The 27,200-nt window shown below is 40.0% G+C and overlaps 1 protein-coding gene across 1 annotated transcript in view; it reads left to right on the top strand.

Annotated features, from left to right (window-relative positions):
• The window catches only part of LOC124616662 (molybdenum cofactor biosynthesis protein 1-like), a 66,569-nt gene that overhangs the window by 1,779 nt on the left and 37,590 nt on the right, over positions 1 to 27,200 (top strand). The window contains exons 3-4 of the mRNA XM_047144991.1: positions 3,927 to 4,182; positions 17,952 to 18,176. Coding sequence (XP_047000947.1) covers positions 3,927 to 4,182; positions 17,952 to 18,176 — 481 coding nt within the window. The remainder of the gene's footprint in view (positions 1 to 3,926; positions 4,183 to 17,951; positions 18,177 to 27,200) is intronic.

Below are 27,200 nucleotides of genomic sequence, written 5' to 3'. Positions count from 1 at the left end.
CTGTCACCTACAATTCCAGCCCTGTCACTGGCATTCCCTATCCCCACAACATGACTGGGCCACCATGAAAGCAGCCACATCATTGTCAAATTCACTGAAACTACTGCATACCAATTTACTTGAGTATGGCTGCTGTTGTGGTCTTCAGTTTGGTTTAAGCACTGCGTCAATACCTTCTCTTCATAGCACTCGGAGGTCGCGATCTGCGACTGTTTTTACAAATGGCAAGATAACTTTTCCTCTAGTTGCTTGTTTTTCAGTGAAAGATGCAAATATTTTAGAATGTAGTGCCTTATGTATATCTGTTAGAATAGCCACAAGGTCTGAAAGTTATTTTCAAATGATTGAGCTCTTCTACAGAGTATTGAAATTCACAGATTCTTCCAACCTGGTCCACCAATGTCTTACATACTCCTCTTCCTCCATGGATTGTTTCCAGCATTTGGAGATGAAACATTAGGCAGCAAAACGTGCCTTATAACCAAAATCTAATGAACATATAATTAAATTAACCAAAGATGTAATGTTGCACTCTCAGGTAAGACTGATCTTGAATGCAAAGCCTAAGTGGAAATTAAATGTACGCTGCAACATTCATCACACTTTTTGTTATTGAAATTATTCACAGTGCCATAGGGAGAACTGAGTTTATGTGTTTTGTAGAGTCAGATACACGCTATGGCGCAGGGTGCTGTCCGTTATTCTCCTGACTATGATGTGCAGGAATGGTAGTCTTCCTTCTTCTTTGGTCTCCATAGTGAATTTGATTTTGTGGCGTGTGGAGTTCAGATGTACAAAGAAGTCAAGAAGTTTGTCTCTTCCATGAGGCCAGATGACAAGTGTGTTATCCACATAACAGAAGAAGAAGAAGAAGAAGAAGAAGAAGAAGAAGGATTTCCATTTGGATGACATCAGGGCCTCTTCCTCGAAGTGCACCGTAAATATATTCACAATCTCTGGTCAGAGTGGGCTGCCTATTGCGACTCCATCTGTTTGCGGGAGGGGGGTGTGCCACGAGTCAGTGAAGTGGGAAAGCTGACCAAGTAATATGTGTGACGTGTCATACCTCGACCGATATTGAGAACAGAATAAAAAATTCAGAGGCATTACTTTTCAGCACTCCCATGCATATTCTGTATGCAAGATAAGCTTATGGAGCAGGTTTCTCATTCAGAAATTCTATTTCGGTGTTGATTGTTTACACGAAGACCGTGTTAAGCGTAATGGAAGAAGGAGAAATGTTTATCAGCATTCCAGATTTGGCAGTGGCAGGCTCATGGTCTGCTGAGGCTCTGGTTTATTGTTTCAATATATTGCTGCTTGCATTGCTCAGCATCTCATTTTGTGCGAACATAGAATAGGTAGGTTCAGGAGGGCCATGCTAAATGCCTTGCAGGGCCTCAGTAGTGCCACCCAACTAGCACCTGAGAGGGCAGACAAGTGTTTGCTCATGCGTACGTGATCCTGCAGTGAAGTTGTGTACATTTAGTCAGGAAGTGGGCTTGTATACAGTGAGACAAGTATCCACACAGACAATGTGATGGCATCTGGAGCAGCACAGACTGTCAAGCCCTTAATGCAGCTCTAGAGAGAGGTGAACTGACAGCGGTGCAACTAACAACAATGCCAGACACAGGAATGGCACTGTGTCATCGTATCAGATGAGTCTCGGTTCTGTAACATCGTCACAATTGATGTACTTGTGTGTGGAGGCTCTGATGCCAACAGACCTGGCCAGATTGTACCTGTCATTCCCATGCGGGTCCAGCATGTGATGTGATGGTATGGGGTGCAACTGGATACATATCACAACCTCTGGTTCACATAGCCAGTAATTTGGACAGCAGCCATTGCATTTGTGTTTTGTTAAGGCCTATCGCTGTGCCCTATTTTCAAGGGCTCCATGATGTTATCTTTTAACAAGATAATGCAAGACTACACATCACCTGAGCTGTACTGAGCTACCTCGATACAGAGAGTGTTCCACTGTTGCCATATCCAGCATTTTCTTCAAATCTGTCACCTGTGGAGAACGTCTGTACACAGGATGCCAAGAGATGGGTATGCCACCAGTCGCCAGCCACCAGTCGCCAACCACTACAGTTGATGAACTCCGACATATGACATACAGTTGAGTAGCATGAATTAATGTACCCATGGCTGTAATCCAACCTCGATTTGATATCCAGTGTGATGAGAGCTGTTCTGCTGTTCCAGTTTCAATACTGAAATTCATATATTATTTTTATGCTATCCTTACCAGATTGGACTGTGGTGTCATACAGCATAAAATATCTTACAACGTGTTGAATCAGTGATGAGAAGTGTAGAACAGCCAGCAGGGGAAAGATGTTGGCAATGAGACAGCTTTTATGTAGAACAGCAGTACAGTGTTTTACAGTGCATAATGCTTCCTCAGATTGAGAACAAAATGTGCGGTTTGCTGTCATCCATTTTCACAACATAGCCTTGAAAAATAATGTTGACATTACTGTGCATTTCACTCTGAGGCATATTGCACTCTGAGAATGTTCATCGAATTCAGTTACTTTGTATTATATTTCAGTAACAGTGACATAATAGCAAATTGGACTGTATGAGTTTTTATGGATTTTTTTTCCAGAGACACACTACCATTTCTTCAGATTTATTTAATTTGGGTATAAATCCTTTCCAGCATGTATGCTGTACACAAAATGTTGAACATAAAATATAGCTATCTGCTGATTTAACATCTTGCTGAGTATACCAGTACAATGTTTTGTTGTAACAAATAGTTCAATGTATTTTACACACTTATAAACTTATTTATACAGTTATAGTAATTTATACCATTACATTAATGTTGAACCTTAATGTTCTGGAAGACGATATTATAAGGAACCTCATACTTTTCCTGGATAATAGAGTTGTCTATAATGAATTATTGCCTGAAAAAGATCTGTACAAATTTGAGTCAGATCATAACATTTCAAATTGGTCCAAAGATGGGCAACTGAGTTTAAGTTTTCAGAAATGTAAATTGGAGCACATCACAAAACAAATAAAAGACAGTATTGTATGACTACATTATCAAATAATCACAGTTTTAATTGGTCAACTCATACAAATATCTGGATGAAATGAAATGGTGACATAGACTCACTTGTAGGCAAAGCAGAATGCAGACTTCAATTCGTTGGTAAGATACTGGAAAATGCAATCAGTCGATAGAGGACATTGCTTACAAAATACTTGTGTGGCCCATTCTAGAATATTGCTTAAGTATGACCCATAACAAATAAGGCTAATGGCAGACATTGAATGTATACAAAATAGTGTAGCATGATTGATCATAGATTTATTTGATGCATGGGAGAGCATCAAGAAGCTACTAAAAATTGGAAATGCCAGACAAGTGAAGATAGACGCCAAATATATGACAAAACCCAACTTATGAAATTTCAGGAACATGTATTAAGCGAGGTATTTAGGGATTATACAATAACCACATATGTATCACTCCTATAGGGACCATGAAGGCAAGATTAATTACAGCATGCACAGAACCATTTAAAGAATCATTCTTCCCACACTCCACATGAGCACTGAATGGGGAAAAACCATAATGTGTGGTACAACAATGTACTTTGTCGGACAAACCCACAGTGGTTTATACAGTGTGCATGGAGACATGGAATCAGTTGACAGTAGTGGTAATGGTTCATATTGATTCCCATTTCTCTGTTGCAGTAGGTGATCTTATGCCTCTAATTATTTTTTCATTGCTATCTTAACTTGCATTCTTCAATTCAGTTTATTAACCCTTCTTATCTCTTTGTATTAGGGCAAATGTACAGTTAACTTTTAAGGAATTTGTATTTTCAATTTATCAACTGGAGTTTTGTTTCATATGCAGCAGAAATGTTACAAATTATTTGTTTCAGTTTGTTTAGAATAATTTGCTGTTTCACAGGTGCCCTGAAGAAAATAAAAGATCTCGAAAGTGTCTTAATGACAACCGATGGCCTCATATTGACAAGACAGCTGGTTGCCTTGCAGAGGGCAGGGCTTGACGGTCTGAACATCTGCTTAGACACCCTGCAGTCCCAATGCTACAACCAGATCACGAGGAGGAAAGGCTGGGAGCATGCCATGGCTGGCATAGATCTAGCCTTGCAACTTGAATACGACCCTGTGAAGGTATTACTAGTGCAGTTGTCATTGCATGCAGGCTTTCATAAGCAAGAGATATAAATCTGTTGTTAAGAATATCAATACAAGAATCACCATTTTAAAGCAGTACGCCCTCACCCTCGACTCCATCCCCGCTCCCACCCTCACCCCTGTCTCCACACTGCAGCTGAAAGTGAAGGAAGGTATATTAAGACAGAAGAAGTAAATTTTAGCTGAAGATGCTAACAGTTTCGTAGTTTATACAACATAAAAAAGTATGCCTTGCAAGTTTACCAATTAAATATCTTATATTTTCCTCCCAAGAGAGTCTTATGAGACTCAAGATCTTTACAGTTTCTCTTTTTTTCTTTTGTGTCTTTAGTTTAAAATAAGTTTCCTCTATTGTGGTGTTGTTTTGAAAAAAATACTCAATTGTTTGGAAAAATTATTCTTAATTCTGTAGTCACACTTTTGTTGTGTCTAAGTACTACTGGTTTCAGTAGCGAGTACCAGCATCAGTTCATCTTATTATCAAAAATTTCTTTGCAAAATAAAAGTTGACCACTGTGGCCGAGCGGTTCTAGGCACTTCAGTCCAGAACCATGCTGCTGCTGCTACGGTCGCAGGTTCGAATCCTGCCTCAGGCAGGGATGTCCTTAGGTTAGTTAGGTTTAAGTACTTCTATGTCTGGGGGACTGATGACCTCAGATGTTAAGTCCCATAGTGCTTAGAGCCATTTGAACCATTTTGCAAAATAAAAAGCTTCTGTACAACTGCAAACTAGACATACCATTTTCAGGGTGCAGTTCACACCTATTGAAAGCACAACAGTGACCTTTACTTTTAGTAGATAAGACACCTACTGGGGTAAGTGACTTGATGAATGCACACAAGAAGTTGTCATTTATTCCGTATGTAGCTGCCATGCAGAATCATATTTTGTATTAGTTGGTCCTTACTCTTCCAAAAGGTTAAACCTTGTCTCTGCAGCCACAGCTTCCTCTCTTCAGCAGTTGTTTTCATCTCCATGTGTGAAGAAAATCCCATTCATTGATCATATTGTTTAAGTAGGATGTTCTCAGTCATCCCCTTGTTTTCTTACCTATGATCTTGCCTTCAGAAATGTTTTTTAAAAGATTATCATCTCCAGTTAAGTGTCCAGTGTATTTTGCTTTGCTCTGGCCTATAACTTTCAGTGGTTCCTTCTTCTCTCCTATTTCCTTTAATTTTTCTGTCAATGCAGCTAGTTCTTGTACTTCTCCTCCAGAACCACATTTCAGCAGGTTTGAGGTGAGCTTCCTTTGGCTTTTCTAATGTACAGATTTTGCATCTGTGTGTCAGAACACTCCACACAAAGGTCTTTACAAATATTTTCTTAATGTGGGAGCTGATATGTTTATTCAGTTGCAGCTTCTTCTTATTTTGGAAGGAACTCTTCACCTGTGCTATTCTTTTCTTGAATGCCTTGAAATATTGATTGTTTTCTTGCAAAATGCTACTGAGATAGTGAATTTCAGTTCCTTTCTTGAGTTGCTCATTGCCTGTTCTTGCGTCAGTCCTGCCTCCACCTCCTTTCTTGTCTGTAGCCATAACTTTTGTCTTCTTTGTATTCATTTTTAGCTTTAGTTTTACCATTTCTTGATTTAAGGCCTGAAACATTTTATTTAGTTCCTACTCTGATTTACTATTGTGATGTCGTCAATCTGCAGTGTATATGCATGCAATTAAGTCTCCATATCGACATCATGCTCCAAAAACCACCTAACTGTGTGTGACAGGGGGTACGTCTCATGCCACCAACTGACCCCCTCTGCCTTGTTCCACTTGTGAACAGTGTTTGGGAAGAATGACTGTCAGTACGCTTCTGTATTATCTCTAACTTCTCAAATTTTCTTCTCGTGATCATTTCGTGAATTGTATATGAGAGAAACTATTATGTTGTCAGACTCTTCTCGGAAACTACTCTCTCGAAACATGGGTAGTAAATCTTTCCGTGATGCACAACTGCTCTCTTATGGCATCTACCACTGGAGTTGCTGAGCATCTCTGTAATGATCTCACAGTGACTAAATGATCCTGTGACAAAACACTCCGCACTTCATTGGATCTTCTTTCTCTCTTCTGTCAGTCGTACTGGGTAAGGACACAGGGGTAATTTACATTCACTTAAGATTCTTCCTGTGGATGTTAGTCTGGCATCTGCTTTTCTATTGCTGTTTTGTGTGATCATTCCACTTTAAGGTTGCTCTGAATAGTTACTTCTAGATATTTTATGGTAGATTCTGTTTCCAGCAATTTGTCATTAATAGTGTAGTTGTACAGTATTGGATTTCTTTTCCTGTGTGTGTGTGTGTGTGTGTGTGTGTGTGTGTGTGTGTGTGTGTGTGTGATATGTTACATTTATTTATGTGCAGGGTCAACTGCCAGAGCCTGCATCATTCACCAATCCTTTGCAGGTCATTGTGCAAATTGATACTGTCTTCTGTTGTTGACACTTTCTTATGGACAAGTGTAATACCTGTGAACAATATTAAGGAGCCTCTGACACTTTCTACTGGATCATTTATATACATTGTAAATGTAATGGCCCTATCACATTTCCTTGGAGTATTCCAGAAATTACCTTTTGATTCTTGTCATCTTTTCTTTGTTGTTGTTATTACTTCCTTGATGAACATATTAAGGAAGTAAGGTGATAGAAGGCACCCGTCTCTCACTGCCCTTCTGGTTTTCCTTCTTTCATATCCGGTTCAGTACTCTGACTTTTGTATATACTCAAAATTAATCATCTGTCCTTCCAGTTTGGACATTACTTTAAGGAATGATGATATAATGGTAATCTGTTTATTAAACAATATTTTAATGATACACTATGCTTTCTGATCATATAGTGGCTTGATGATGGAATTTGATACTGAAATTAGTAATCATTAGACAAAATAAAAGTGAAGCTATAATAAAAGAAAGTAATATTTTGGATCATGTCAGTCGTTGTTCCAAACAACTGCACGTCAGGAATAGGTTCAAATGGCTCTGAGCACTATGCAACTTAACTTCTGAGGTCATCAGTCGCCTAGAACTTAGAACTAATTAAACCTAACTAACCTAAGGACATCACACACATCCATGCCCGAGGCAGGATTCGAACCTGCGAACGTAGCGGTCACTCGGTTCCAGACTGTAGCGCCTAGAACCGCACGGCCACTCCGGCTGCCTAGGAATAGGTACTAAATTATTTGTCCGCTGATGACCTCACAGCTTAGAACACTAAAACACAAATGTTAATTGTTTGTTATGTGCCCTGGTAGAGTGTACAACTGTTTACAGTTCACGATTGGTTGTTGGAGCTTGGGCGTTACTCACATAGTGTATTTGGTGCATGGTGCAGAAAAAGGCAGTGTCCAGAAAAGTAAACAAATGTAAAGGCAAAAGTTTCATGACAGGATGTTGTGTCACCATACTTGGAAGACAATTATAGCCAAAGACAGAAATTTAAAAGAAACTGGCTCATTTGAGCTGTGGAGACCTAGTCGAGGATTCTCAGTAGATAATTGTTAGCACAGTAGAATTTATAAAGAGACAATGTCAGTTCGTGTGAGGGAAGGTTGATTGGTAAGTACCTATCAGCTTTCTCATAAAACTCACAATTTGAAGAATACACATCAAGGAAAAGGTAGAAGTCCAACAGTGTCAAATCTAGACAATAATATCGATCATCCAACAGTTTTGCAAAATCCCCAGTTGTACTTACTTTACTTACTTACTTACTAACTTACTCAGATTTGCTGTGTACCATACAAGGAACTGGTTTCCACTAGTTCACTCGATCAGCTGCCAAGTTCTCACCTTCCTCCAAGTTTGTGTCCATGCATTGAAGATTCATTGCAAAAGTTCCAGGTGTTAAAAGGTCTTCCTGTACATCTGTATCTGTCCATTGATTTCCACAACAGTGTTGATTTTGGGATTCTTCCACCTTACATGTGTAGAACATAACCTGCAATCTTCAGTCTTCTTTCAACAATAATTTTGTGCAGGCTGTGTAGACCTCGTATTCTCAGCACTACATCATTTGTAACTTGGTTGGGTTAACATCTTCAGAATTCATCTCTAGCATTGTTGGTGAAAAATATGGAGACTGTGTGCTGATTTTACTGACATTTTCCAAGTCTCACAAATATAAACAATAAAGGAGTACACTCAAAGCTTTGTTGACATATTACAGACCTAATTGCCATATGGACTGATTTTCCAGTTCTGCTGGTGATTTCTGCATCTGTGACCTCATTATTACATATAAAGCTACCGAGATACGGCAATCTGTCAACATCTTGTAGTATCTTCTATTGCACTGTAATCGGGGAAGAGACGAGTAATTTCCACTTACTTTGCACATTCTGTTTGCCTTATCTCTATTAATTTTCAGCTGTACACAATAGGGCATTTAATGAGAAAGCAGATAAAAATTAACTTGATGCCTTCCAAGGTGACGGTCTCTACTAAGTCTCTACTCCTTCAAGTCTGACTATGTAAGTGTAGACCAGAGATGGTTTAAATTCAGAGAAATAGTATCGACATCAATTAAGAGATATATACCAAATAAATTGAATGGATACCAAATAAATTAAAAGGGTGGTGCACAAAATATGTCAAAACTCAGCTGCAGAAGCAATGAAAAAAAGCATGTCAAAATTTAAAAGAATGCAAAATCTCCAAGATTAGCGATGTTTTACTGAAGCTCGAAACTTAGGGTGGGTTTCAGTGGAAGATGTGTTTAATAATTCCCATAGTGAAACTTCGTTTTGAAATCTGGAAGAAAATCCAAAGAGTTTCTGGTTGAATGTATAGTACACCAATGGCAAGACACAACCAATACCTTCACTGCGCAATAGCTGTGGTAATGTTACTGATGACAGTGCTACTAAAGCAGAGTTACTAAACACGGATTTCTGAAATTTCTTCACCAAAGACAACAAAGTAAATATTGCAGTATTCAAATCAAGAACAACTGCAACTGTGAGTAACTTAGTAGTAGCTCTCCTCAGTGTCATAAACAATTTATGTTTCTTTCAGAGAATGTTGATACAATAGCTCCATTAGAAATCATATATAGCCGCTCATTTGATAAAGATCCATACCTAGAGACTGAAAAGTTGCTCAGGTCACACCAATGCTCAAGAAAGAAAAGAGGAGTAATCTACTAAATAACAGACTCATATCACTAATGTTGATTTGCATTAGGATTTTGGAACATATATTGTGTTTGAATATTTTGAATTATCTCAAAGGTAATGATTCATTGATAAATAGCTAAGATAGATTCAGAAATATCGACCTTTTAAAACACAGCTAGCTCTTTAGTCACACAAAGTAATAAGTGCTGTCGACTGGGGATCTCAAATTGATTCCATATTTGTAGATTTCCAGAAGACTTTTTGAAACAGTTCCTCACAAGCATTTTCTAATCATATTGTGTGCCTATGGAGTTATTGTCTGAGTTGTACAACTGGATGTGTGGTTTCCTGTCAGAAAGGTCACAGTTCATAGTAATTGATGGAAAATCGTCAAGTAAAAAAGAAGTGATATCTGACATTCCTCAAGGAAGTGTTATAGACCACCTGCTGTTGCCGATCTACATTAACAATTTAAGAGAGAATCTGAGCAGTCCTCTTAGATGATGCTATCATTTACAGTCTCGCAAATCATTTACTGTCTTGTAAAGTGATCAGATGATCAAAATGAACTGCAAAATGATTTAGGCTACCTATCCATATGATGCAAAAAGTGGTAACTGACCTTAAATAATAAAAATTTTTATGTCATCTGCACGAGTAGTAAAAGGCATCTACTAAATTTTGTTTACATGATAATTCACACAGATCTAAAGGCTGTGAAGTCTACTGAATACTTAGGAATTACATTTACAAATAACTTAAATTGGAATGCTCACATAGATAATGCGGTGGCAAAGCAAACAAAAGACTGTGATTTAATAGTAAAACATTTAGAAGATTAGGATTACTAAAGAGACTATCTACAACTATACTTGTCTGTCCTCTTTTGGAGTATTCTGCATGGTGTGGGATCCTTACCAGATAGGACTGACAGAGGACATCATTTAAAAGTTCAAAGAAAGGCAGCTCATTTTGTATTATTGGGAAACAGGAAAGTGCATGCCACAGATATCACATGTGAATTGGGGTGGCAGTCATTAAAGCAAAAGCATTTTGCTGGAGCAGGTTCTTAAAATTTCAATCATCAACTTTCTCCTCTGAATGTGAAAATATTTTGTTAGAGCCCTCTTACATAGGGAGAAATGATCATTGTAATGAAATAAGAGAAATCAGAGCTTGTACGGAAATATTGAAGTGTTTGTTTTTCCTCAAATGCTGTAGGGGAGTGGAATGGTAGATAAATAGGTTGAGGGTGGTTCTCTGAACCCTCTGCCAGCATTTAATTGTGAATTACAGACTAGTCATGCAGATATAGATAATGTAGATAGACTTTCAATATTGTGCACCGATTCTCTAATTTTATACATTGCTCAAATACTTTCGTGGCGCTTTGGAGTGACCCCTTTAAAATAACAATTTACCAGTCTTCTTAATATGTATTTTGGTAACGAGGTTGATAAGAAGTTACAACAATACTCTCTTATTACTCCCCAGTTTTGGGTTTTATTAATGAACAAAGTCGCCGCAGTGTTCCATAACAATTACGGGTTGAAGTTTCCTGCTGATGGAACCAATATGATTTTCTGTGTTTCTGAGCATACAGGTTGTGTACGCTGTTTGGAGTCTGGTGTATGCTGAATCAAATGTTTTTATTGTTGTGATCTTCCATCTGAAGATTGGTTTCATGGAGTTGCCCATGCTAGCCTATCCTGTGTGACCCTCTTCACCTCTGCGTAACTACTACAGCGTACAATAACTTGAACTTGCTTACTGCAGTCAGTTTTTGGTCTCCTACAGTTGTTACCCCCATTATATTCACAGATGACCACATATTGTGGAAATTGCATATTGTAATGTAGGATGCAATAATAACGTACGGAAAGTTTCTGTTGAAAATTACGAATTATTTAGGAATAAAGCAGATGGCTCACCAAAAGGCAGAAGCACTGTCTCATTGATAGGCACACGAACAATAGGTTTGTAGAATGAGATTTTCACTGTGCAGTGGAGTGTGCACTGATATGAAACTTCGTGGCAGATTAAAAGTGTGTGCCGGACTAAGAGTCAAACTCGGGACCTTTGCCTTTTGTGGGCAAGTGCTCTACCATCTGAGCTATCCATGCATGACTCACGACCCGTACTCACAGCTTTACTTCCACCAGTACCTCGTCTTCTACCTTCCAAGCTAAAAGGTACGTTGCTTGGCGAGCTTCCAGAATGCACTTTCTTTTTCTAGCTGTAGGGAAAACATGCGCGTGCGTGCACACACACACACACACACACACACACACACACACACACACACACACACTCACATGCGCATGCATGTCTCCTTATGTTGTGGTCTCTCAACTGCCAGCTCTTTACTGGCCCATGGTGAGTGTTCTGGAGTGAGGTGGGGCTTTAGAGTGGGGTAGGATGGGGTGGGTTGAGGCAATGTGAGGGATGGAGAGAGATGGGAGGGGTTTGGAGGGCAGCATTTAGTGGCTCGTGGGAGAGTGGGGAGCCTTCTGTGGGCTAGCTAGGGGTGCTGGTAGAGGGGTCAGGCGACAGACAGCTGGGCACTCATAGACTAGGGTGTGACGTGAGATAACAGCACACAACTGCCTGATTGGGAAGGGGGGAGAGGGGGGGGGGGAGGGAGGGGGGCAGGGGCGTGTGTTTGTGGGGGGGGGGGGGCAGGGGGGCTGGTAGTTAACTTGGATTTAGGCCAGGAAGCAAAGGATGTGCTGTAAGTATGGCTACGAAAGTTGAGTATTCTTAAATAAGATCAGCTGGTGGCAATGTATTGGAAAGTAACTGGCACACAAAGTGCAATTTTGGCTCCTTTTTCTTTGTGAATTTTAAATAGTCTGCAGAGCAAATTGAATTAGGAGGATCAGGCATTTGTATGGATCTAGGAAAGTAAATTGTAGAGCCAGATAAAAGGCGCGCAAGACAGGAGGGGTACTACTGCTCATCACTGCTGTATCGTGCTACTAGTACATGTCAGTGTGAGTGCACCGAGAGTGGTGTTGCCGTACATGCGTCTTTAAATTGGTCACCCACTGATCATTGCAGGCTGGCTGCTGGATTCTGTCTCTGGGAGCCAAGCGTGTGGCGCGGTCGCTGCCATGCCATCTGCTGGTGACTCGCACATGTATTAGTGTGGAACAGTGCTGACTGATTCTCTGTGTGATTCTAGTTTGTAATGTGCACATCAGTGTTCTGTGTCTTGTTGAGTCCTTAGAGGCATATTGTTCGGAGGTTATTATTAAAGCCATATTTGTGCGACTTGGATCACACTTCAGTATTACTTGGTTATTACATCACCACAAACATATGGACCGGGAATGTACATGCTTTGACAGTTTGCTACGTCTCTCTCTTCTAGGACTGACATGGTAGCTGCCTTGCATTTCTTAATGACTCTGACCTTGTCAACCACAAACCGAATCTTAGTACAGTCATGATTTCCCTGAAGAGATTACATGACAGCAGAGACTTGTAAAATTGTGTTACCCATTTCTCTAGCCAGTGAAGATTCATTCTGTACCTTCAGATACAGTGTCATGTAGGAGTAGAACAGCAAGAAATACGTAGCTCCTCTAACCGTAATGACAGTTTATCACCTCCCAACACTACATGTGCCAATGTTTCAGTGCATTTTTGAATATGTTTGTTAACAGATTCATCAACACAACAAAGATTTACGATCTCAGTAGCATCTTATTTCTTAACTCATACTTTACTATTCATCAGAATCTTCATCGCTGCTCTTTGATTCGTCAGAGCTCCCTGCCGTACTTTGTTTTATTTCATAGTCAGAATTAGGTGAAATACCACCTACCGTATTTACTCAAATCTAAGCTGCACTCAAACCTGAAAAATGAGACTCGAAATAAAGGAAGGAAAAAAAAAAATTCCCGAATCTAAGCCGCACCTGAAATTTGAGACTCGAAGTTCAAGGGGAGAGAAAAGTTTTAGGCCGCACCTCCAAATCGAAACAAAGTCGGTCCATTGTAATATGAGACACAATTTAGGTCGAATGAATGATGATACAGCTACAGTAGTTTGGTTCGAGTCGTAAGCTTAGCACTTAAGCTTTACCAGGTAGCCTTTGCTATGCGTCAGGCCCTCCGTCCGTATTTATACTGGTACCCTTCCTTTTTCACGTGCTTCGTCTGGTTTGAATCAATTGCTTATTTTGCTTTGATCTGATAAGTGCCGTTTTCCTTGTTATAGGCGTTTATGTCACTCTAAGCTGAAAATACATTACTGTACTGTGTCATGCATTGTTTGTCGCATTCTGATAGTGCGTGTTTGCGGCCTGTCGTCGCTCGCGGATTGGCTTGCTTTTATGCACGCTACCACCGCCTACAATTAAAAAAAAAAAAAAAAAGAGAGAGAAATCATCTCATTAGCGAAACAATGGCAAGAGACTATTTGTTGTTACTTACACTGCTGCTTTCTTAAATAATGATCAACAAGAACCAAATAATAGACTGCATATGATAGAACATGTTCTGAACGAGAGTTAGGCGAAAATTTATCTCCGTTTGAAAATCTTTGCGGCCGCTTCTTTAGTACATCAAATTCTGCACAGAAATTAGAGTCATCTTAGATTTAAAAATCTAGTCAGTTGCCGTGCTTCAGTTCTGACTGTATCACTATTAGGCATAAGAATAATATGAATATAAACATGACACGATACGTATATTCTTCCACATTTGCTGTTGTCTCACTCTAGTTTCGTAGTTTATTAGGCAGACAGTATTTAAATAAGATAGCAGCAAACACGAAAGAATAATGGCAACATGTTTATATTCGTATTACTCTTATGATGAAGAGAATACTGCATGTGATTCACATTTCATCAGGTTCCTATAAGCAACCATCTCTTCTCACAGGTAGGAAAAAATTCAGAACGTAGAGTTGGCCATATTGACAAACATCCGAAACAGTCTTGCCAGTCGGATTTTCGTAATACATTGAAGTTCTGCTACATTCGAAGATGAACAATACGGAATTTATATTTACTTCGTTGGATAATGTATGAAAATCGTCTTCCACCTTTTTTTTTTAATTTATTTACTGACGCAGAGGTTTTGGCGCCAGTATTTATCTTTGTGCCTACGAAGCATGCCTGTGTAGCGCTACATATATTCGACGGCAAAAGTTAGTTGTGGCAGCACCTACCGACATTTTTCAGAACTTCCACTTGCTTTGCACTCGATTCTAAGCCGCAGGCGGTTTTTTGGATTACAAAAACCGGAAAAAATGCGGCTTACATTTGAGTAAATATGGTACATCCTCTCCTTTGGATTCAACTTCTTAAGTATTATCTTTCAAGTCAACACCTGCTAATCTGTGAGACCGAAATGATGAGCCATACTACTCTATTTCACTGTGCCTGTTTGTTTCATTTGTATAACATTTTATTCCATCATAGATGCTGCACTTACAGTTTCATATATGCATTGCAGCAGCAGACACAATAAAAGTAGCAATCAGCAGTGCTTAGTTTGTGAATGGGTAAAAAATATGCCGTTGTCCCAGTTCCACATATCCCCAAAATTTGATTCTGTCAAATTCTGTACTCTCTGAAATCAAATGTTTAATCCAAAGATGAAAGTGAACAAGTTTGATGCAGTATTGCTAATATTGTTTATTACTCATCTTGCTGGATGAAGTGCATACTGTGTCCTTTCTGAAAGGTTTGCAGAAGTAATGCACATACCAGTTTTCTAAAAACTTACATTGAGATTGTGCTCTCCTTCCTCTTGTACAAATTAGTAGAGCCCTTCGGATTACTCCACAATATGCCTCTTGGCAAGGTGGTAACGACAGTATTATGAAAAGGATAGATTGGCACTCACTGTATAGTGTAGATGTTGTGTTGCAGGCAGGGGGAAAAAAAAAAAAATACACCACCCATTAAACACGTAAGCTTTTGGTGCAAACCTCCCCCCCCCCCTTCCCACACACACACGCACACACACACACACACACACACACACACACACACACACACACACACATGCGCGCAAATGCAGATCACACATACATGACCACGGTCTCTGGCTGCTAGGGCCAGACTGGGAGCAACTGCGCATCATGGGAGAAACAACAGTCATATGTGTGTGTGTGTGTGTGTGTGTGTGTGTGTGTGTGTGTGTGTGTGTGTCTTGTCCACTTACGAAGAAGACTTTCTGATCGAAAGCTTACGTGTTTAGTAGTCTTTTTGTTGTGCTTGTCTGTGACCTAACATTTCCTGTGTACAGTGAATAGCAATGTATTTTTTTATAATATGGTCATTATTCCAGCCTAGATTTTCTATTGTTTGTTTCCTTTTAAGACCTTATAGAGACAGTTACTGACAATTTCTTTTTTCTTATTGGAGAAAAGTAAAACCATATGGGGGCAGACGTAGATTGTGAATGAATATGGAATAGAGTATTTTTATTCTCCCTGTATGCAGTGTCAATAACTTCACCTCACACACTTCATTTCTGGCAGCACCTCCTCCTCAACACATGACTGTCCCCCACCACCTCACCATAGTCTTCAAGTTACATCCTATAGCACTTCTGGGTGGACAAATAGATGAAGGATGTAGTTTAAAACAGTATAACTAAACTTAAAAGCCGAACTGCCCTTTTATAGAGACTGCCATCATTATTTAAACATACTAAACAACATCAAAACAGTCAAAAGAAATTGTTTTTCAAAAGAGCAGAAAATTGTAGTGAAATTCATGAAAGGATTGTTTTAAATTGTTATATCTTAAATCTGTCAGCATTTCCCAAGATTTTCTGGCTTAATTAAGACTAGGTCATGCCACCACAGTGGTCAAACAGTGGACTTGCCTTCGAGAGGACAACGGACCCGAGTCCCATCGGGCCACCAAAATTTGGGTTTTCCTTGATTTCCCTAAATGATTTAAGACAAATTCTGGGATGGTTCCTTTGAAAAAGATGACATTCAGCTGAGGAAGCTACACAGTGCTGGTGGAAACACGAGTATTTCAGAGCACACCATCCATTGCACATTGTTAAACATAGGGCTCTGCTGCAGACAACCCCTGTATGTTCCCATGTTGACAACACAGTTGAATTACAATTTCTGTGGCTCAGGAGCATTGAGATTGGGCAGTGATTCAATAGAAATGTGTCATCTGGTTTGAATCATTCGAGTTTCGCATTACACCTGCTTGACGGTTTTGTGCACATACACTGTCAACAGAGTGAATTGGTGCTTGAAATGTGCACTTTGCTACAGACTTAGGCCAGTGGGAGCAATATTATGCTATGGAGGACATTCACCTGGTCTTCTATGGGTCCTGTGGTAGTAACTGAAGGCTCCATAACAGCTTTGTTCTGTGTGAACATTATTGTGCACTGTCCGCACCCTGTCCCTAATGAAGGTGACATGTTTCAACAATATGACTTTCAGTGTCACGAGGCCAGAATCAAATTCACCCCTTCTGAATCTGATGGAATACATCTGCGATGCTATCAGATACCAGTTCTGCACCCAGAAACCACTGATCTGCAATTTATGGGAATTACATGACCTGTGCTTAGACATGCGGTGCTGCATAATGCTGGGAACATACCTCACATAATGCTGGGAACATACCTGAAATTTGTTGAACTTGTCCCACACAAAATCACTGCTGTATTGTGTTCCAACAGTGGACAAACACATTATCAAACAGGAGGTCATAGTGTTTTGTCTCATCAGTTTATATATTCAATGCTTGAATGAAAGGTGTGCTCTTTTCCTTTTTTCTGCCATTGCGTGTATGTGTAAAGCAGGATGTTCTACCATTTGGGCTTGTTTATATGATGGCTGTCAGTATTACCACCTGCACAGATACTAAATGCTCCTTTTGTGAAGACCTTTTATCTTGAGAACACTTTTAACTTTGTTTCACAAATGGCAGCACAGTTTCAAGAAAGCTTCTTAATTTCATGTAATAGTTAAAATAATACCTTCAGCGAAAGATGTGTGCGTTGGAGTGGGGAAAAAGATTGGAGATGTATGTAGTTTAATTTTCATAAATTGTTAAGAAGGTTAACAGCTTGGCATGCTAAGATAAATTCTGACATTCTCTAAAAAGAGAGAAAAAGATTAATTTAACAGAATCAGTGAGGTATACAAATATAACAACAGACTTGTAGAACCATTATTTTGTAGGTTAGATTAGATTAGATTCAGCTTTTGTTCCAAGACCCAAAACATGAGACGATTCTCATGGGTGAGTAACATGCCAGAAAGTATAACATAAAAAATATAAAACATTTGAATACCCTGATCATTTGTCAGGAGATTGTCAAACTAGGTGAATACAATACAAACTGGAACAGCTAATATTTTCAGAATTGATACGCTGTCAGACTGAAACACTGTTATGCACTATTAATAAATTTATCAAACAAAAAGTACATAATCTTGACTGTTATGGCAAAGTGCTCTCAGAACTGAAATCTAACAGACATCCTTATTTAAGCTGGCCTAACAGCCACTGTTAAGATATTCATCTATTGAGTAGGATGAGTTATCTATCAAAAAGTCTTTCAAACTCTGTTTAAACCATGCTTTATCTGATACCAAGTTTTTAATGGTGACTTTCTTCCACAGATAAATTGTGTTGTAATGCGAGGTTTTAATGAAGATGAAGTGTGCAGTTTTGTGGAGTTAACAAAAGAGAAAAATGTTGATGTAAGATTTATCGAGTACATGCCTTTCAGCGGCAACAAATGGAATGATGGGAAGATGGTCTCATTTTGTGAAATGCTCCAAATAATTAGAAAGCAGTGGCCTAATTTTGATCCTCTTCCCAATGGGCCCAATGATACCTCAAAGGTACGTGCAGTATTACGTATGAACATACATTGAAAATAATTTAATGTTTATGACTTACTACCAATCACAAGAATACTTCACATCTGCTGGTGGTATGAGAGATAGACTGGTTTAGTTACATATTTCTCATCCCATTCAGTAAGTCTGTCCTGGCCTGGGTTTCTCTGCAGCTTTTCTGCAACTCTCCCCATTTCCTAAACCTTGACAATCCTTTTCTTTCTTCCCTTTTCCTTCCCCTTATTGTTTCTGCCAGAAGAAGAAGCCACTGGCTCCGAAAGCTTACACATTTCCATAACTTTAAGGGGAGTTAGAAGGGGAAAACATTCTTTTTCACTTTTTCGGGTTTTTATCTGATTATAAAATTTGCCATTTTCCAAATAAAATGATATGTATATTACTTATAAACTTGTGTGAGAAGTATTTCATTTTATTTTCTAAAATATAATCTACACCAGTTGAAAATGTTAAAATTTTTACATGCATTACTTCAAGACCTAATAAAATCGGTAATTTTTTATATACAGGGTAGTCCATTGATCGTGACCGGGCCAAATATCTCACGAAATAAGTGTCAAACGAAAAAACTACAAAGAACGAAATTTGTCTAGCTCGAAGGGGGAAACCAGCTGGCGCAATGGTTGGCCTGCTATAAGGCGCTGCCATAGCTCAAACTGATATCAACTGTGTTTTTTAAAATAGGAACCCCATTTTTTATTACATATTCATGTAATACATAAAGAAATATGAATGTTTTAGTTGGACCACTTTTTTCAGTTTGTGATAGATGGCACTGTAATAGTCACAAACATATGTCTCATAATTTTAGACGAACAGTTGGTAACAGGTAGGTTTTTTAAATTAAAATACAGAACCTAGGTACATTTGAACATTTTATTTCGGTTGTTCCAATGTGATACATGTACCTTTGTGAACTTATCATTTCTGAGAACGCATGCTGTTACGGCGTGATTACCTGTGAATACCACATTAATGCAATAAATGCTCAAAATGATGTCTGTCAACCTCAATGCCTTTGGCAATACGTGTAATGACATTCCTCTCAACAGTGAGTAGTTTGCCTTCCGTAATGTTCGCACATGCATTGATAATGTACTGACGCATGTTGTCAGGCATTGTCGGTGGATCACGATAGCAAATATCCTTCAACTTTCCCCACAGAAAGAAATCCGGGGACGTCAGATCCGGTGAACGTGCGGGCCATGGTATGGTGCTTTGACGACCAATCCACCTGTCATGAAATGTGCTATTCAATACTGCTTCAACCGCACGCAAACTATGTGCCGGACATCCATCATGTTGGAAGTACATCGCCATTCTGTCATGCAGTGAAACATCTTGTAGTAACATTGGTAGAACATTACGCAGGAAATCAGCATACATTGCACCATTTAGATTGCCATGGATAAAATGGGGGCCAATTAAGCTTCCTCCCTTAATGCCACACCATACATTAACCTGCCAAGGTCGCTGCTGTTCCACTTGTCGCTGCCATCGTAGATTTTCCGTTGTCCAATAGTGCATATTATGGCGGTTTAGGTTACCGCTGTTGGTGAATGATGCTTCATCGCTAAATAGAACACATGCAAAAAATCTTTCATCGTCTCGTAATTTCTCTTGTGCCCAGTGGCAGAACTGTACATGACATTCAAAGTCATTGGCATGCAATTCCTGGTGCATTGAAATATGGTACGGGTGCAATCAATGTTGATGTAGCATTCTCAACACCGACGTTTTTGAGATTCCCAATTCTCGCGCAATTTGTCTGCTACTGATGTGTGGATTAGCTGCCCCAGCAGCTGAAACACCTACTAGGGCATCATCATTTGTTGCAGGTCATGGTTGATGTTTCACATGTGACTGGACACTTCCTGTTTCCTTAAATAATGTAACTATCAGCGAATGGTCCCGACACTTCAATGATGTTGTCCAGGATACCGAGCAGCATACATAGCACACGCCCCTTGGGCATTTTGATCACAATAGCCATACATCAACACGATACCGACCTTTTCCGCAATTGGTAAACGGTCCATTTTAACACGGGTAATGTATCACGAAGCAAATACCGTCCGCACTGGCGGAAAGTTATGTGATACTACATACTTATATGTTTGTGACTATTACAGCAGCTGGCCGAAGTGGCCGAGTGGTGTTAGGCGCTACAGTCTGGAAACGCACGACCGCTACGGTCGCAGGTTCGAATCCTGCCTTGGGCATGGATGTGTGTAATGTCCTTAGGTTAGTTAGGTTTAAGTAGTTCTAAGTTCTAGGGGACTGATGACCTCAGAAGTTAAGTCCCATAGTGCTCAGAGCCATTTGAACCATTTTTGACTATTACAGCCTCAACTATCCCAAAGTGAAAAAGTGTTCCAGCTAAAACATTCACATTTCTTTACGTACTACATGAATATGTAATAAAAAATGGGGGTTCCTATTTTTAAAAAATGCAGTTGATATGAGTTTGACCTATGGCAGTGCCATTTAGCAGGCCAACCATAGCGCCATCTGGTTTCTCCCTTCAAGCTAGACGAATTTCGTTCTTTGTAGTTTTTTCATTTCATGCTTATTTCGTGAGATATTTGGCCCGGTCACTATCAATGGACTACCCTGTAGAAAGCTGTGGATTGCTGTGTTATAAAGGTTAAATTATGTGTTTGCATTGGTAGCACTGTCAAAAATAGTATCGTATCTTTTCATAGTATAAACATGCTTTGTATATCGAAGTGCTAACGTTTTTCCGAGGAGAAGTGAGGAATAGACTGGTAAATCTCTCAAAAAGTATGACTCGAAAATGAAGTGTTTTTAAGAAATGTGGGTTTCATGGTAATAAATTTTTGAATAAAGAGAAACATTGTGTTCAGCATGTGGTGTGTGAAGTTGCAGACAATGAAATACTGGCAAACTCATGAGTATCTAGCGAAACACCCATTAGTGCTTCGAAGATTAAAATAAAACATAGTGATAACACAGTTATCTCAAAACAAAACTCATGTAAACGGTAGGTTAGGTTATATTCTGATACATTTACACATCCTAACAGGGGTGTTATGTGAATGTGTGTGCTGTATCTATGTGGAGGGCCAGTTAGTTTACATGAAGACATTGAGGTATCAAATGGACTAGCCAGGAAACTTACCATTAATTCTGCCATTTGTAAATACACTCATTCATTTTGGAATTCTGATAAGTGTAAAGATAATTATTTTGACATAAATGTTAGGTGGTTTTATGGATTGAGAGCTATTGGCCAAGGACACACTGCAGCAGAAACAATGTGTGTCGTGATGTATATGCCACGCCCACTTTGTAAAATGGACAAGTATGCAGGATTTATTGGAGCTGCTGTGAAATCCACTGCATGTGAGTCAATTAAGGGTGCTGCAAATGAAGCTGCTGAAATAAACGATGGTATGATTGTCATATCAGTAGCTTTTGGGGCACTTGGTAGAAGCGTAGCTGCAGTTCTAAGAATTCTGTTGCTACAGTGACCAGTGTTGATACTGGAAAGCTAATAGATTTCCAGATTTTAACCAAACATTCTTATAAGTATAAATCAGGGAATGAAGAAGGGCATATCTGTGACAGAAGTTATGAAGGACAACTAGTCGTACGGAGGCCTGTGCAGCTGTTGAAATTTATAATCGATCTGTAAACTAAAGGGGAGTGTGTTACACTAAGTTCTTAGGTTATGCAGACTCAAATGCATATAACAGTGTAGTAGCCACTCAGCCTTATGGTGAGAAGCTTATCACAGAACTGGAATGTGTTGCTCATGTCCAGAAGAGGATGGATACCAGATTGAGGAAGTTGAAACAAAGTTTGAGAGACAAGAAACTTTCAGGTGGTAAGACCATAAGAAGCAGGCTGACAGACAACATGATTGATGAACTACAACAGTATTATGAGATTGCCATTAGAAATAATACTGAGGATTTGTTGAAAATGAAGCAGGCAGTATGGGCTACCTTCTTCCAGAGACTGTCAGCTGATGATAAACCAGTACACCATCTTTGCCCTCCTAGATCTGGTTCATGGTGCAATTACCGCAATGCCCAGTACTCAAACAGGTCATACAGCCATAAACATTCTATCCCAGCAGCAGTTGTGGATATCATAAAACCTGTTTACAGAGACCTGGCAATCCTGAATTATTGAAGAAGTGTCTGCATTGTCAGACTCAAAATCCCAATGAGTCGTTCAATAATCTTATTGTGTCAGTGTCGTTGTAACTGCCATCTGCGTCATGTCTGCTGTGCAGTGAGCTATGCTAATTGAAGTATTAACTCTATTTTGCTTACTTGTCACTTCCTTTTCCGTGTGTTTTTGCTTTTAGGAAGCTTTAATTGTCGGGTGCTAGTAATAGTGTTCCATAGATTTCGTGTTTGTTTTGAATACAGTCAGAGAGAGTCCGTTTAGTCAGCCATAGTGCCAGTAGTGCTAGTGTTTGTTTTCAATACAGTCCAGAGACAGGTAGTGCTATTTTCATTGTTTTCTACAGGAAGTGTCTAGTAACCACAGTTTAGTCAACTATCAGCCGCCTTTAGTGAATTAGCAGTCTAGTTATAAGTTGATTAACTCTCTACAGTAAATTGATTTCTTATGATGGATAGGATGTGTGAATGCTGTGTACGGACACAGGAGGAGCTGGCCACTGTTCGCAAACAGCTGAATGTGTTGAAGCCGCGGTTAGCCATCTTCAGGCTGCTGCCTCAGAGTGTAGCGGCAGTGGGGAGTCTGGTGCGTTGCATGGTACACCCCAGGTGTTACATTACATGCTTCACCCACTGACCCTGCTGTCAAGACATCTTTGCAGCTACCGGGCACGGTTGGGCCACCCTCTTCCCAAGGGGAGTGGCGGGTTCAGCGGCATTCACGGCGCATGAGGCGGAGGGTCAGTGTGGAGGCTGGCCGTGTGGCATCGCCTGTTCTGCCTGTGAGTGGACATGTGGCCACTCCTTCAGCCAGGTCCGAGCAGGCACATGGGGGGAGGGGTATATTAGTTATTGGGAGCTCCAACGTTAGGCGGGTGATGGAGCCCCTTAGGGAAATAGCGGAAAGGTCGGGGAAGAAGGTCAGTGTTCACTCTGTCTGCTTGCCGGGGGTCTCATCCGAGATGTGGAGGAGGCCGTGCTGGCAGTGATAGAGAGCACTGGGTGCACCCGACTGCAAATTGTTGCTCATGTCGGCACCAATGACTCCTGCCGTCTGGGTTCAGAGGTCATCCTCAGTTCGTACAGGCAGCTAGCGGAGTTGGTGTAGGCGGAAAGCCTCGCGGGGTGGAATCTGAGCTAGCTACTTGTTGTATTGTTCCCAGAACCGATAGTGGTCCTCTGGTTTGGAGCCGAGTGGAAGGCTTAAACCAGGGGCTCAGACGATTCTGCGGAGATCTGGGGTGCAAATTTCTCGACCTCCGCTATCGGGTGCAGAAATGTAGGGTCCCCCTGAATAGGTCACGTGTGCACTACATGCAGGAAGCGGCTACAAGGGTAGCGGAGTATGTGTGGAGTGCACATGTGGGTTTTTTAAGTTAGAGAACTCCCTCCCTAGGCCCGACAAGACACCTCCTGAGATGCGGCAAGGTAGGAGTAGACAAAATGCAGCAGGGAATAACAATATTAATGTGCTAATAGTAAACTGCAGGAGCGTCTATAGAAAGGTCCCAGAACTGCTCTCATTAATAAACGGTCACAATGCCCACATAGTACTAGGGACAGAAAGTAGGCTGAAACCAGATGTAAACAGTAATGAAATTCTAAACTCAGATTGGAATGTATACCGCAGAGACAGGCTGGACAGTGAAGGGGGAGGCATGTTTAATGCGATAAGAAGTGCAACAGTATCGAAGGAAATTGATGGAGATCCGAAATGTGAAATAATTTGGGTGAAGGTCACGGTTAAAGCAGGCTCAGACATGGTAATTGGATGTCTCTATAGGCCCCCTGGCTCAGCAGCTGTTGTGGCTGAGCACTTGAAGGATAATTTGGAAAATATTTCGAGTAGATTTGCCCACCATGTTATAGTTCTGGGTGGAGATTTTAATTTGCCGGATATAGACTGGGAGACTCAAACTTTCATAATGGGTGGCAGGGACAAAGAATCCAGTGAAATTTTTTAAGAGCTTTATCTGAAAACTACCTTGAGCAGTTAAACAGAGAACTGACTCGTGGCGATAACATATTAGACCTTCTAGTGACAAACAGACCCGAACTATTTGAAACAATTAACGCAGAACAGGGAATCAGCGATCATAAAGCGGTTACTGCATCGATGATTTCAGCCGTAAATAGAAATATTAAAAAAAGGTACGAAGATTTTTCTGGTTAGCAAAAGTGACAAAAATCAGATATCAGAGTACCTAACACCTCAACACAAAAGTTTTGTTTTAAGTACAGATAGTGTTGAGGATCAGTGGACAAAGTTCAAAACCATCGTACAATATGCGTTAGATGAGTATGTGCCAAGCAAGATCGTAAGAGATGGAAAAGAGCCAGCGTGGTACAACAACCGAGTTAGAAAACTGCTGCAGAAGCAAAGGGAACTTCACAGCAAACATAAACGTAGCCAACACCTTGCAGACAAACAAAAATTATGTGAAGTGAAATGTAATGTGAGGAGGGCCATGCGAGAGGCGTTAAATGAATTCGAAAGTAAAGTTCTATGTACTGACTTGGCAGAAAATCCTAAGAAATTTTGCTCTTATGTCAAAGCGGTAGGTGGATCAAAACAAAATGTCCAGACACTCTGTGACCAAAAAGGTACTGAAACAGAGGATGATGGACTGAAGGCCGAAATACTAAATGTCTTTTTCCAAAGCTGTTTCACAGAGGAAGATTGCACTGTAGTTCCTTCTCTAGATTGTCACACAGATGACAAAATGGTAGATACTGAAATAGATGACAGAGGGATAGAGAAACAATTAAAATCACTCAAAAGAGGGAAGGCCGCTGACCTGATGGGATACCAGTTCAATTTTACACAGAGTATGCGAAGGAACTTACCCCCCTTCTTGCAGCAGTGTACCGTAGGTCTCTACAAGAGCGTAGCGTTCCAAAGAATTGGAAAAGGGCACAGGTCATCCCCGTTTTCAAGAAGGGACGTCGAACAGATGTGCAGAACTATAGACCTATATCTCTAATGTCGATCAGTTGTAGAATTTTAGAACATGTATTATGTTCGAGTATTATGATTTTTCTGTAAACTAGAAATCTACTCTGTAGGAATCAGCATGGGTTTTGAAAAAGACGATCGTGTGAAACCCAGCTCGCGCTATTCGTCCACGAGACTCAGAGGGCCATAGACACGGGTTCCCAGGTAGATGCTGTGTTTCTTGACTTCTGCAAGGTGTTTGATACAGTTCCCCGCAATCATTTAATGAACAAAGTAAGAGCATATGGGCTATCAGGCCAATTATGTGATTGGATTGAAGAGTTGCTAGATAACAGGACGCAGCCTGTCATTCTCAATGGAGAGAAGTCTTCCGAAGTAAGAGTGATTTCAGGTGTGCTGCAGGGGAGTGTCGTAGGACCGTTGCTATTCACAATACACATAAATGACCTTGTGAATGACATCAGAAGTTCACTGAGGCTTTTTGCGGATGATGCTGTGGTATATCGAGAGGTTGCCACAATGGAAAATTGCACTGAAATGCAGGATGATCTGCAGCGAATTGATGCATGGTGCAGGGAATGGCAATTGAATCTCAATGTAGACAAGTGTAATGTGCTGCGAATACATAGAAAGAAAGATCCCATATCATTTAGCTACAATATAGCAGGTCAGCAATTGGAAGCAGTTAATTCCATAAATTATCTGGGAGTATGCATTAGGAGTGATTTAAAATGGAATGATCATATAAAGTTGATCATCGGTAAATCAGATGCCAGACTGAGATTCATTGGAAGAATCCTAAGGAAATGCAATCCAAAAACAAAGGAATTAGGTTACAGTACACTTGTTCCCCCACTGTTTGAATACTGCTCAGCAGTGTGGGATCTGTACCAGATAGGGTTGATAGAAGAGATAGAGAAGATCCAACAGAGAGCAGCATGCTTCGTTATAGGATCATTTAGTAATCATGAAAGCATTACGGAGATGTTAGATAAACTCCAGTGGAAGACTCTGCGGTAGAGACACTCAGTAGCTTGGTATGGGCTTTTGTTGAAGTTTCGAGAACATACCTTCACTGAGGAGTCAAGCAATATATTTCTCCCTCCTACGTATATCTCACGAAGAGACCATGAGGATAAAATGAGAGAGATTAGAGCCCGCACAGAGGCATACCGACAATCCTTCTTTCCACGAACAATACGAGACTGGAATAGAAGGGAGAACCAATAGAGGTACTCAAGGTAGCCTACACCATCAGGTGGCTTGAGGAGTATGGATGTAGATGTAGATGTAGACCAAAAAATGTTTTTCTTGTAATGAAGACACTAAAGTGGGGGTCAGTCATGCTGTTATTGCTTTTAATGATGGCAACATTGGTAGCGTGAAAGTGCTACAACATATGGGAATTAATTCTGGAGCAAACTTCATCAGAGAATTTGAAGGGATGGACAAGGTTTGCACTGGTAAAGCAGAGTATGCTGCACAGTTGGCCACTACGGAGTCCAGAAAGAAGAAAACAAAAAAAACTTAAAAAAGATCAAGAGGATGATATACAGTATGGTGCAGGGTGCTTCTGAGTGACTAAAAATAAAATGTTAAGCATATATTGAGTTACAGTCTATTGTAACTTTAAAAACTCTTCCTGAAAATTTACATTTTCTCTTGCATTTTTCCCTAAATCTCCGAAACTACGGCAAGTAGCGAATTCAAATTTTCAGGGAGTAATGACATATGTATCCTGAGTCTTCTGAACTAAAAGAAAAACATAATGTTATGTATAAGTAAAATTATTTAGAATAGCATACAAAAAGGTACACAAAATTTTAACTGTGTAATTAAAAAATTGTATTTCCAAAAGCAGTGGCTGAAATGCAATTATTGTAAGACTCAGAACAT

This window comes from Schistocerca americana, chromosome 5 (genome assembly GCF_021461395.2).
Source record: "Schistocerca americana isolate TAMUIC-IGC-003095 chromosome 5, iqSchAmer2.1, whole genome shotgun sequence".
Taxonomy (NCBI): domain Eukaryota; kingdom Metazoa; phylum Arthropoda; class Insecta; order Orthoptera; family Acrididae; genus Schistocerca; species Schistocerca americana.
This window is presented reverse-complemented; position numbering and strand designations above follow the sequence as displayed.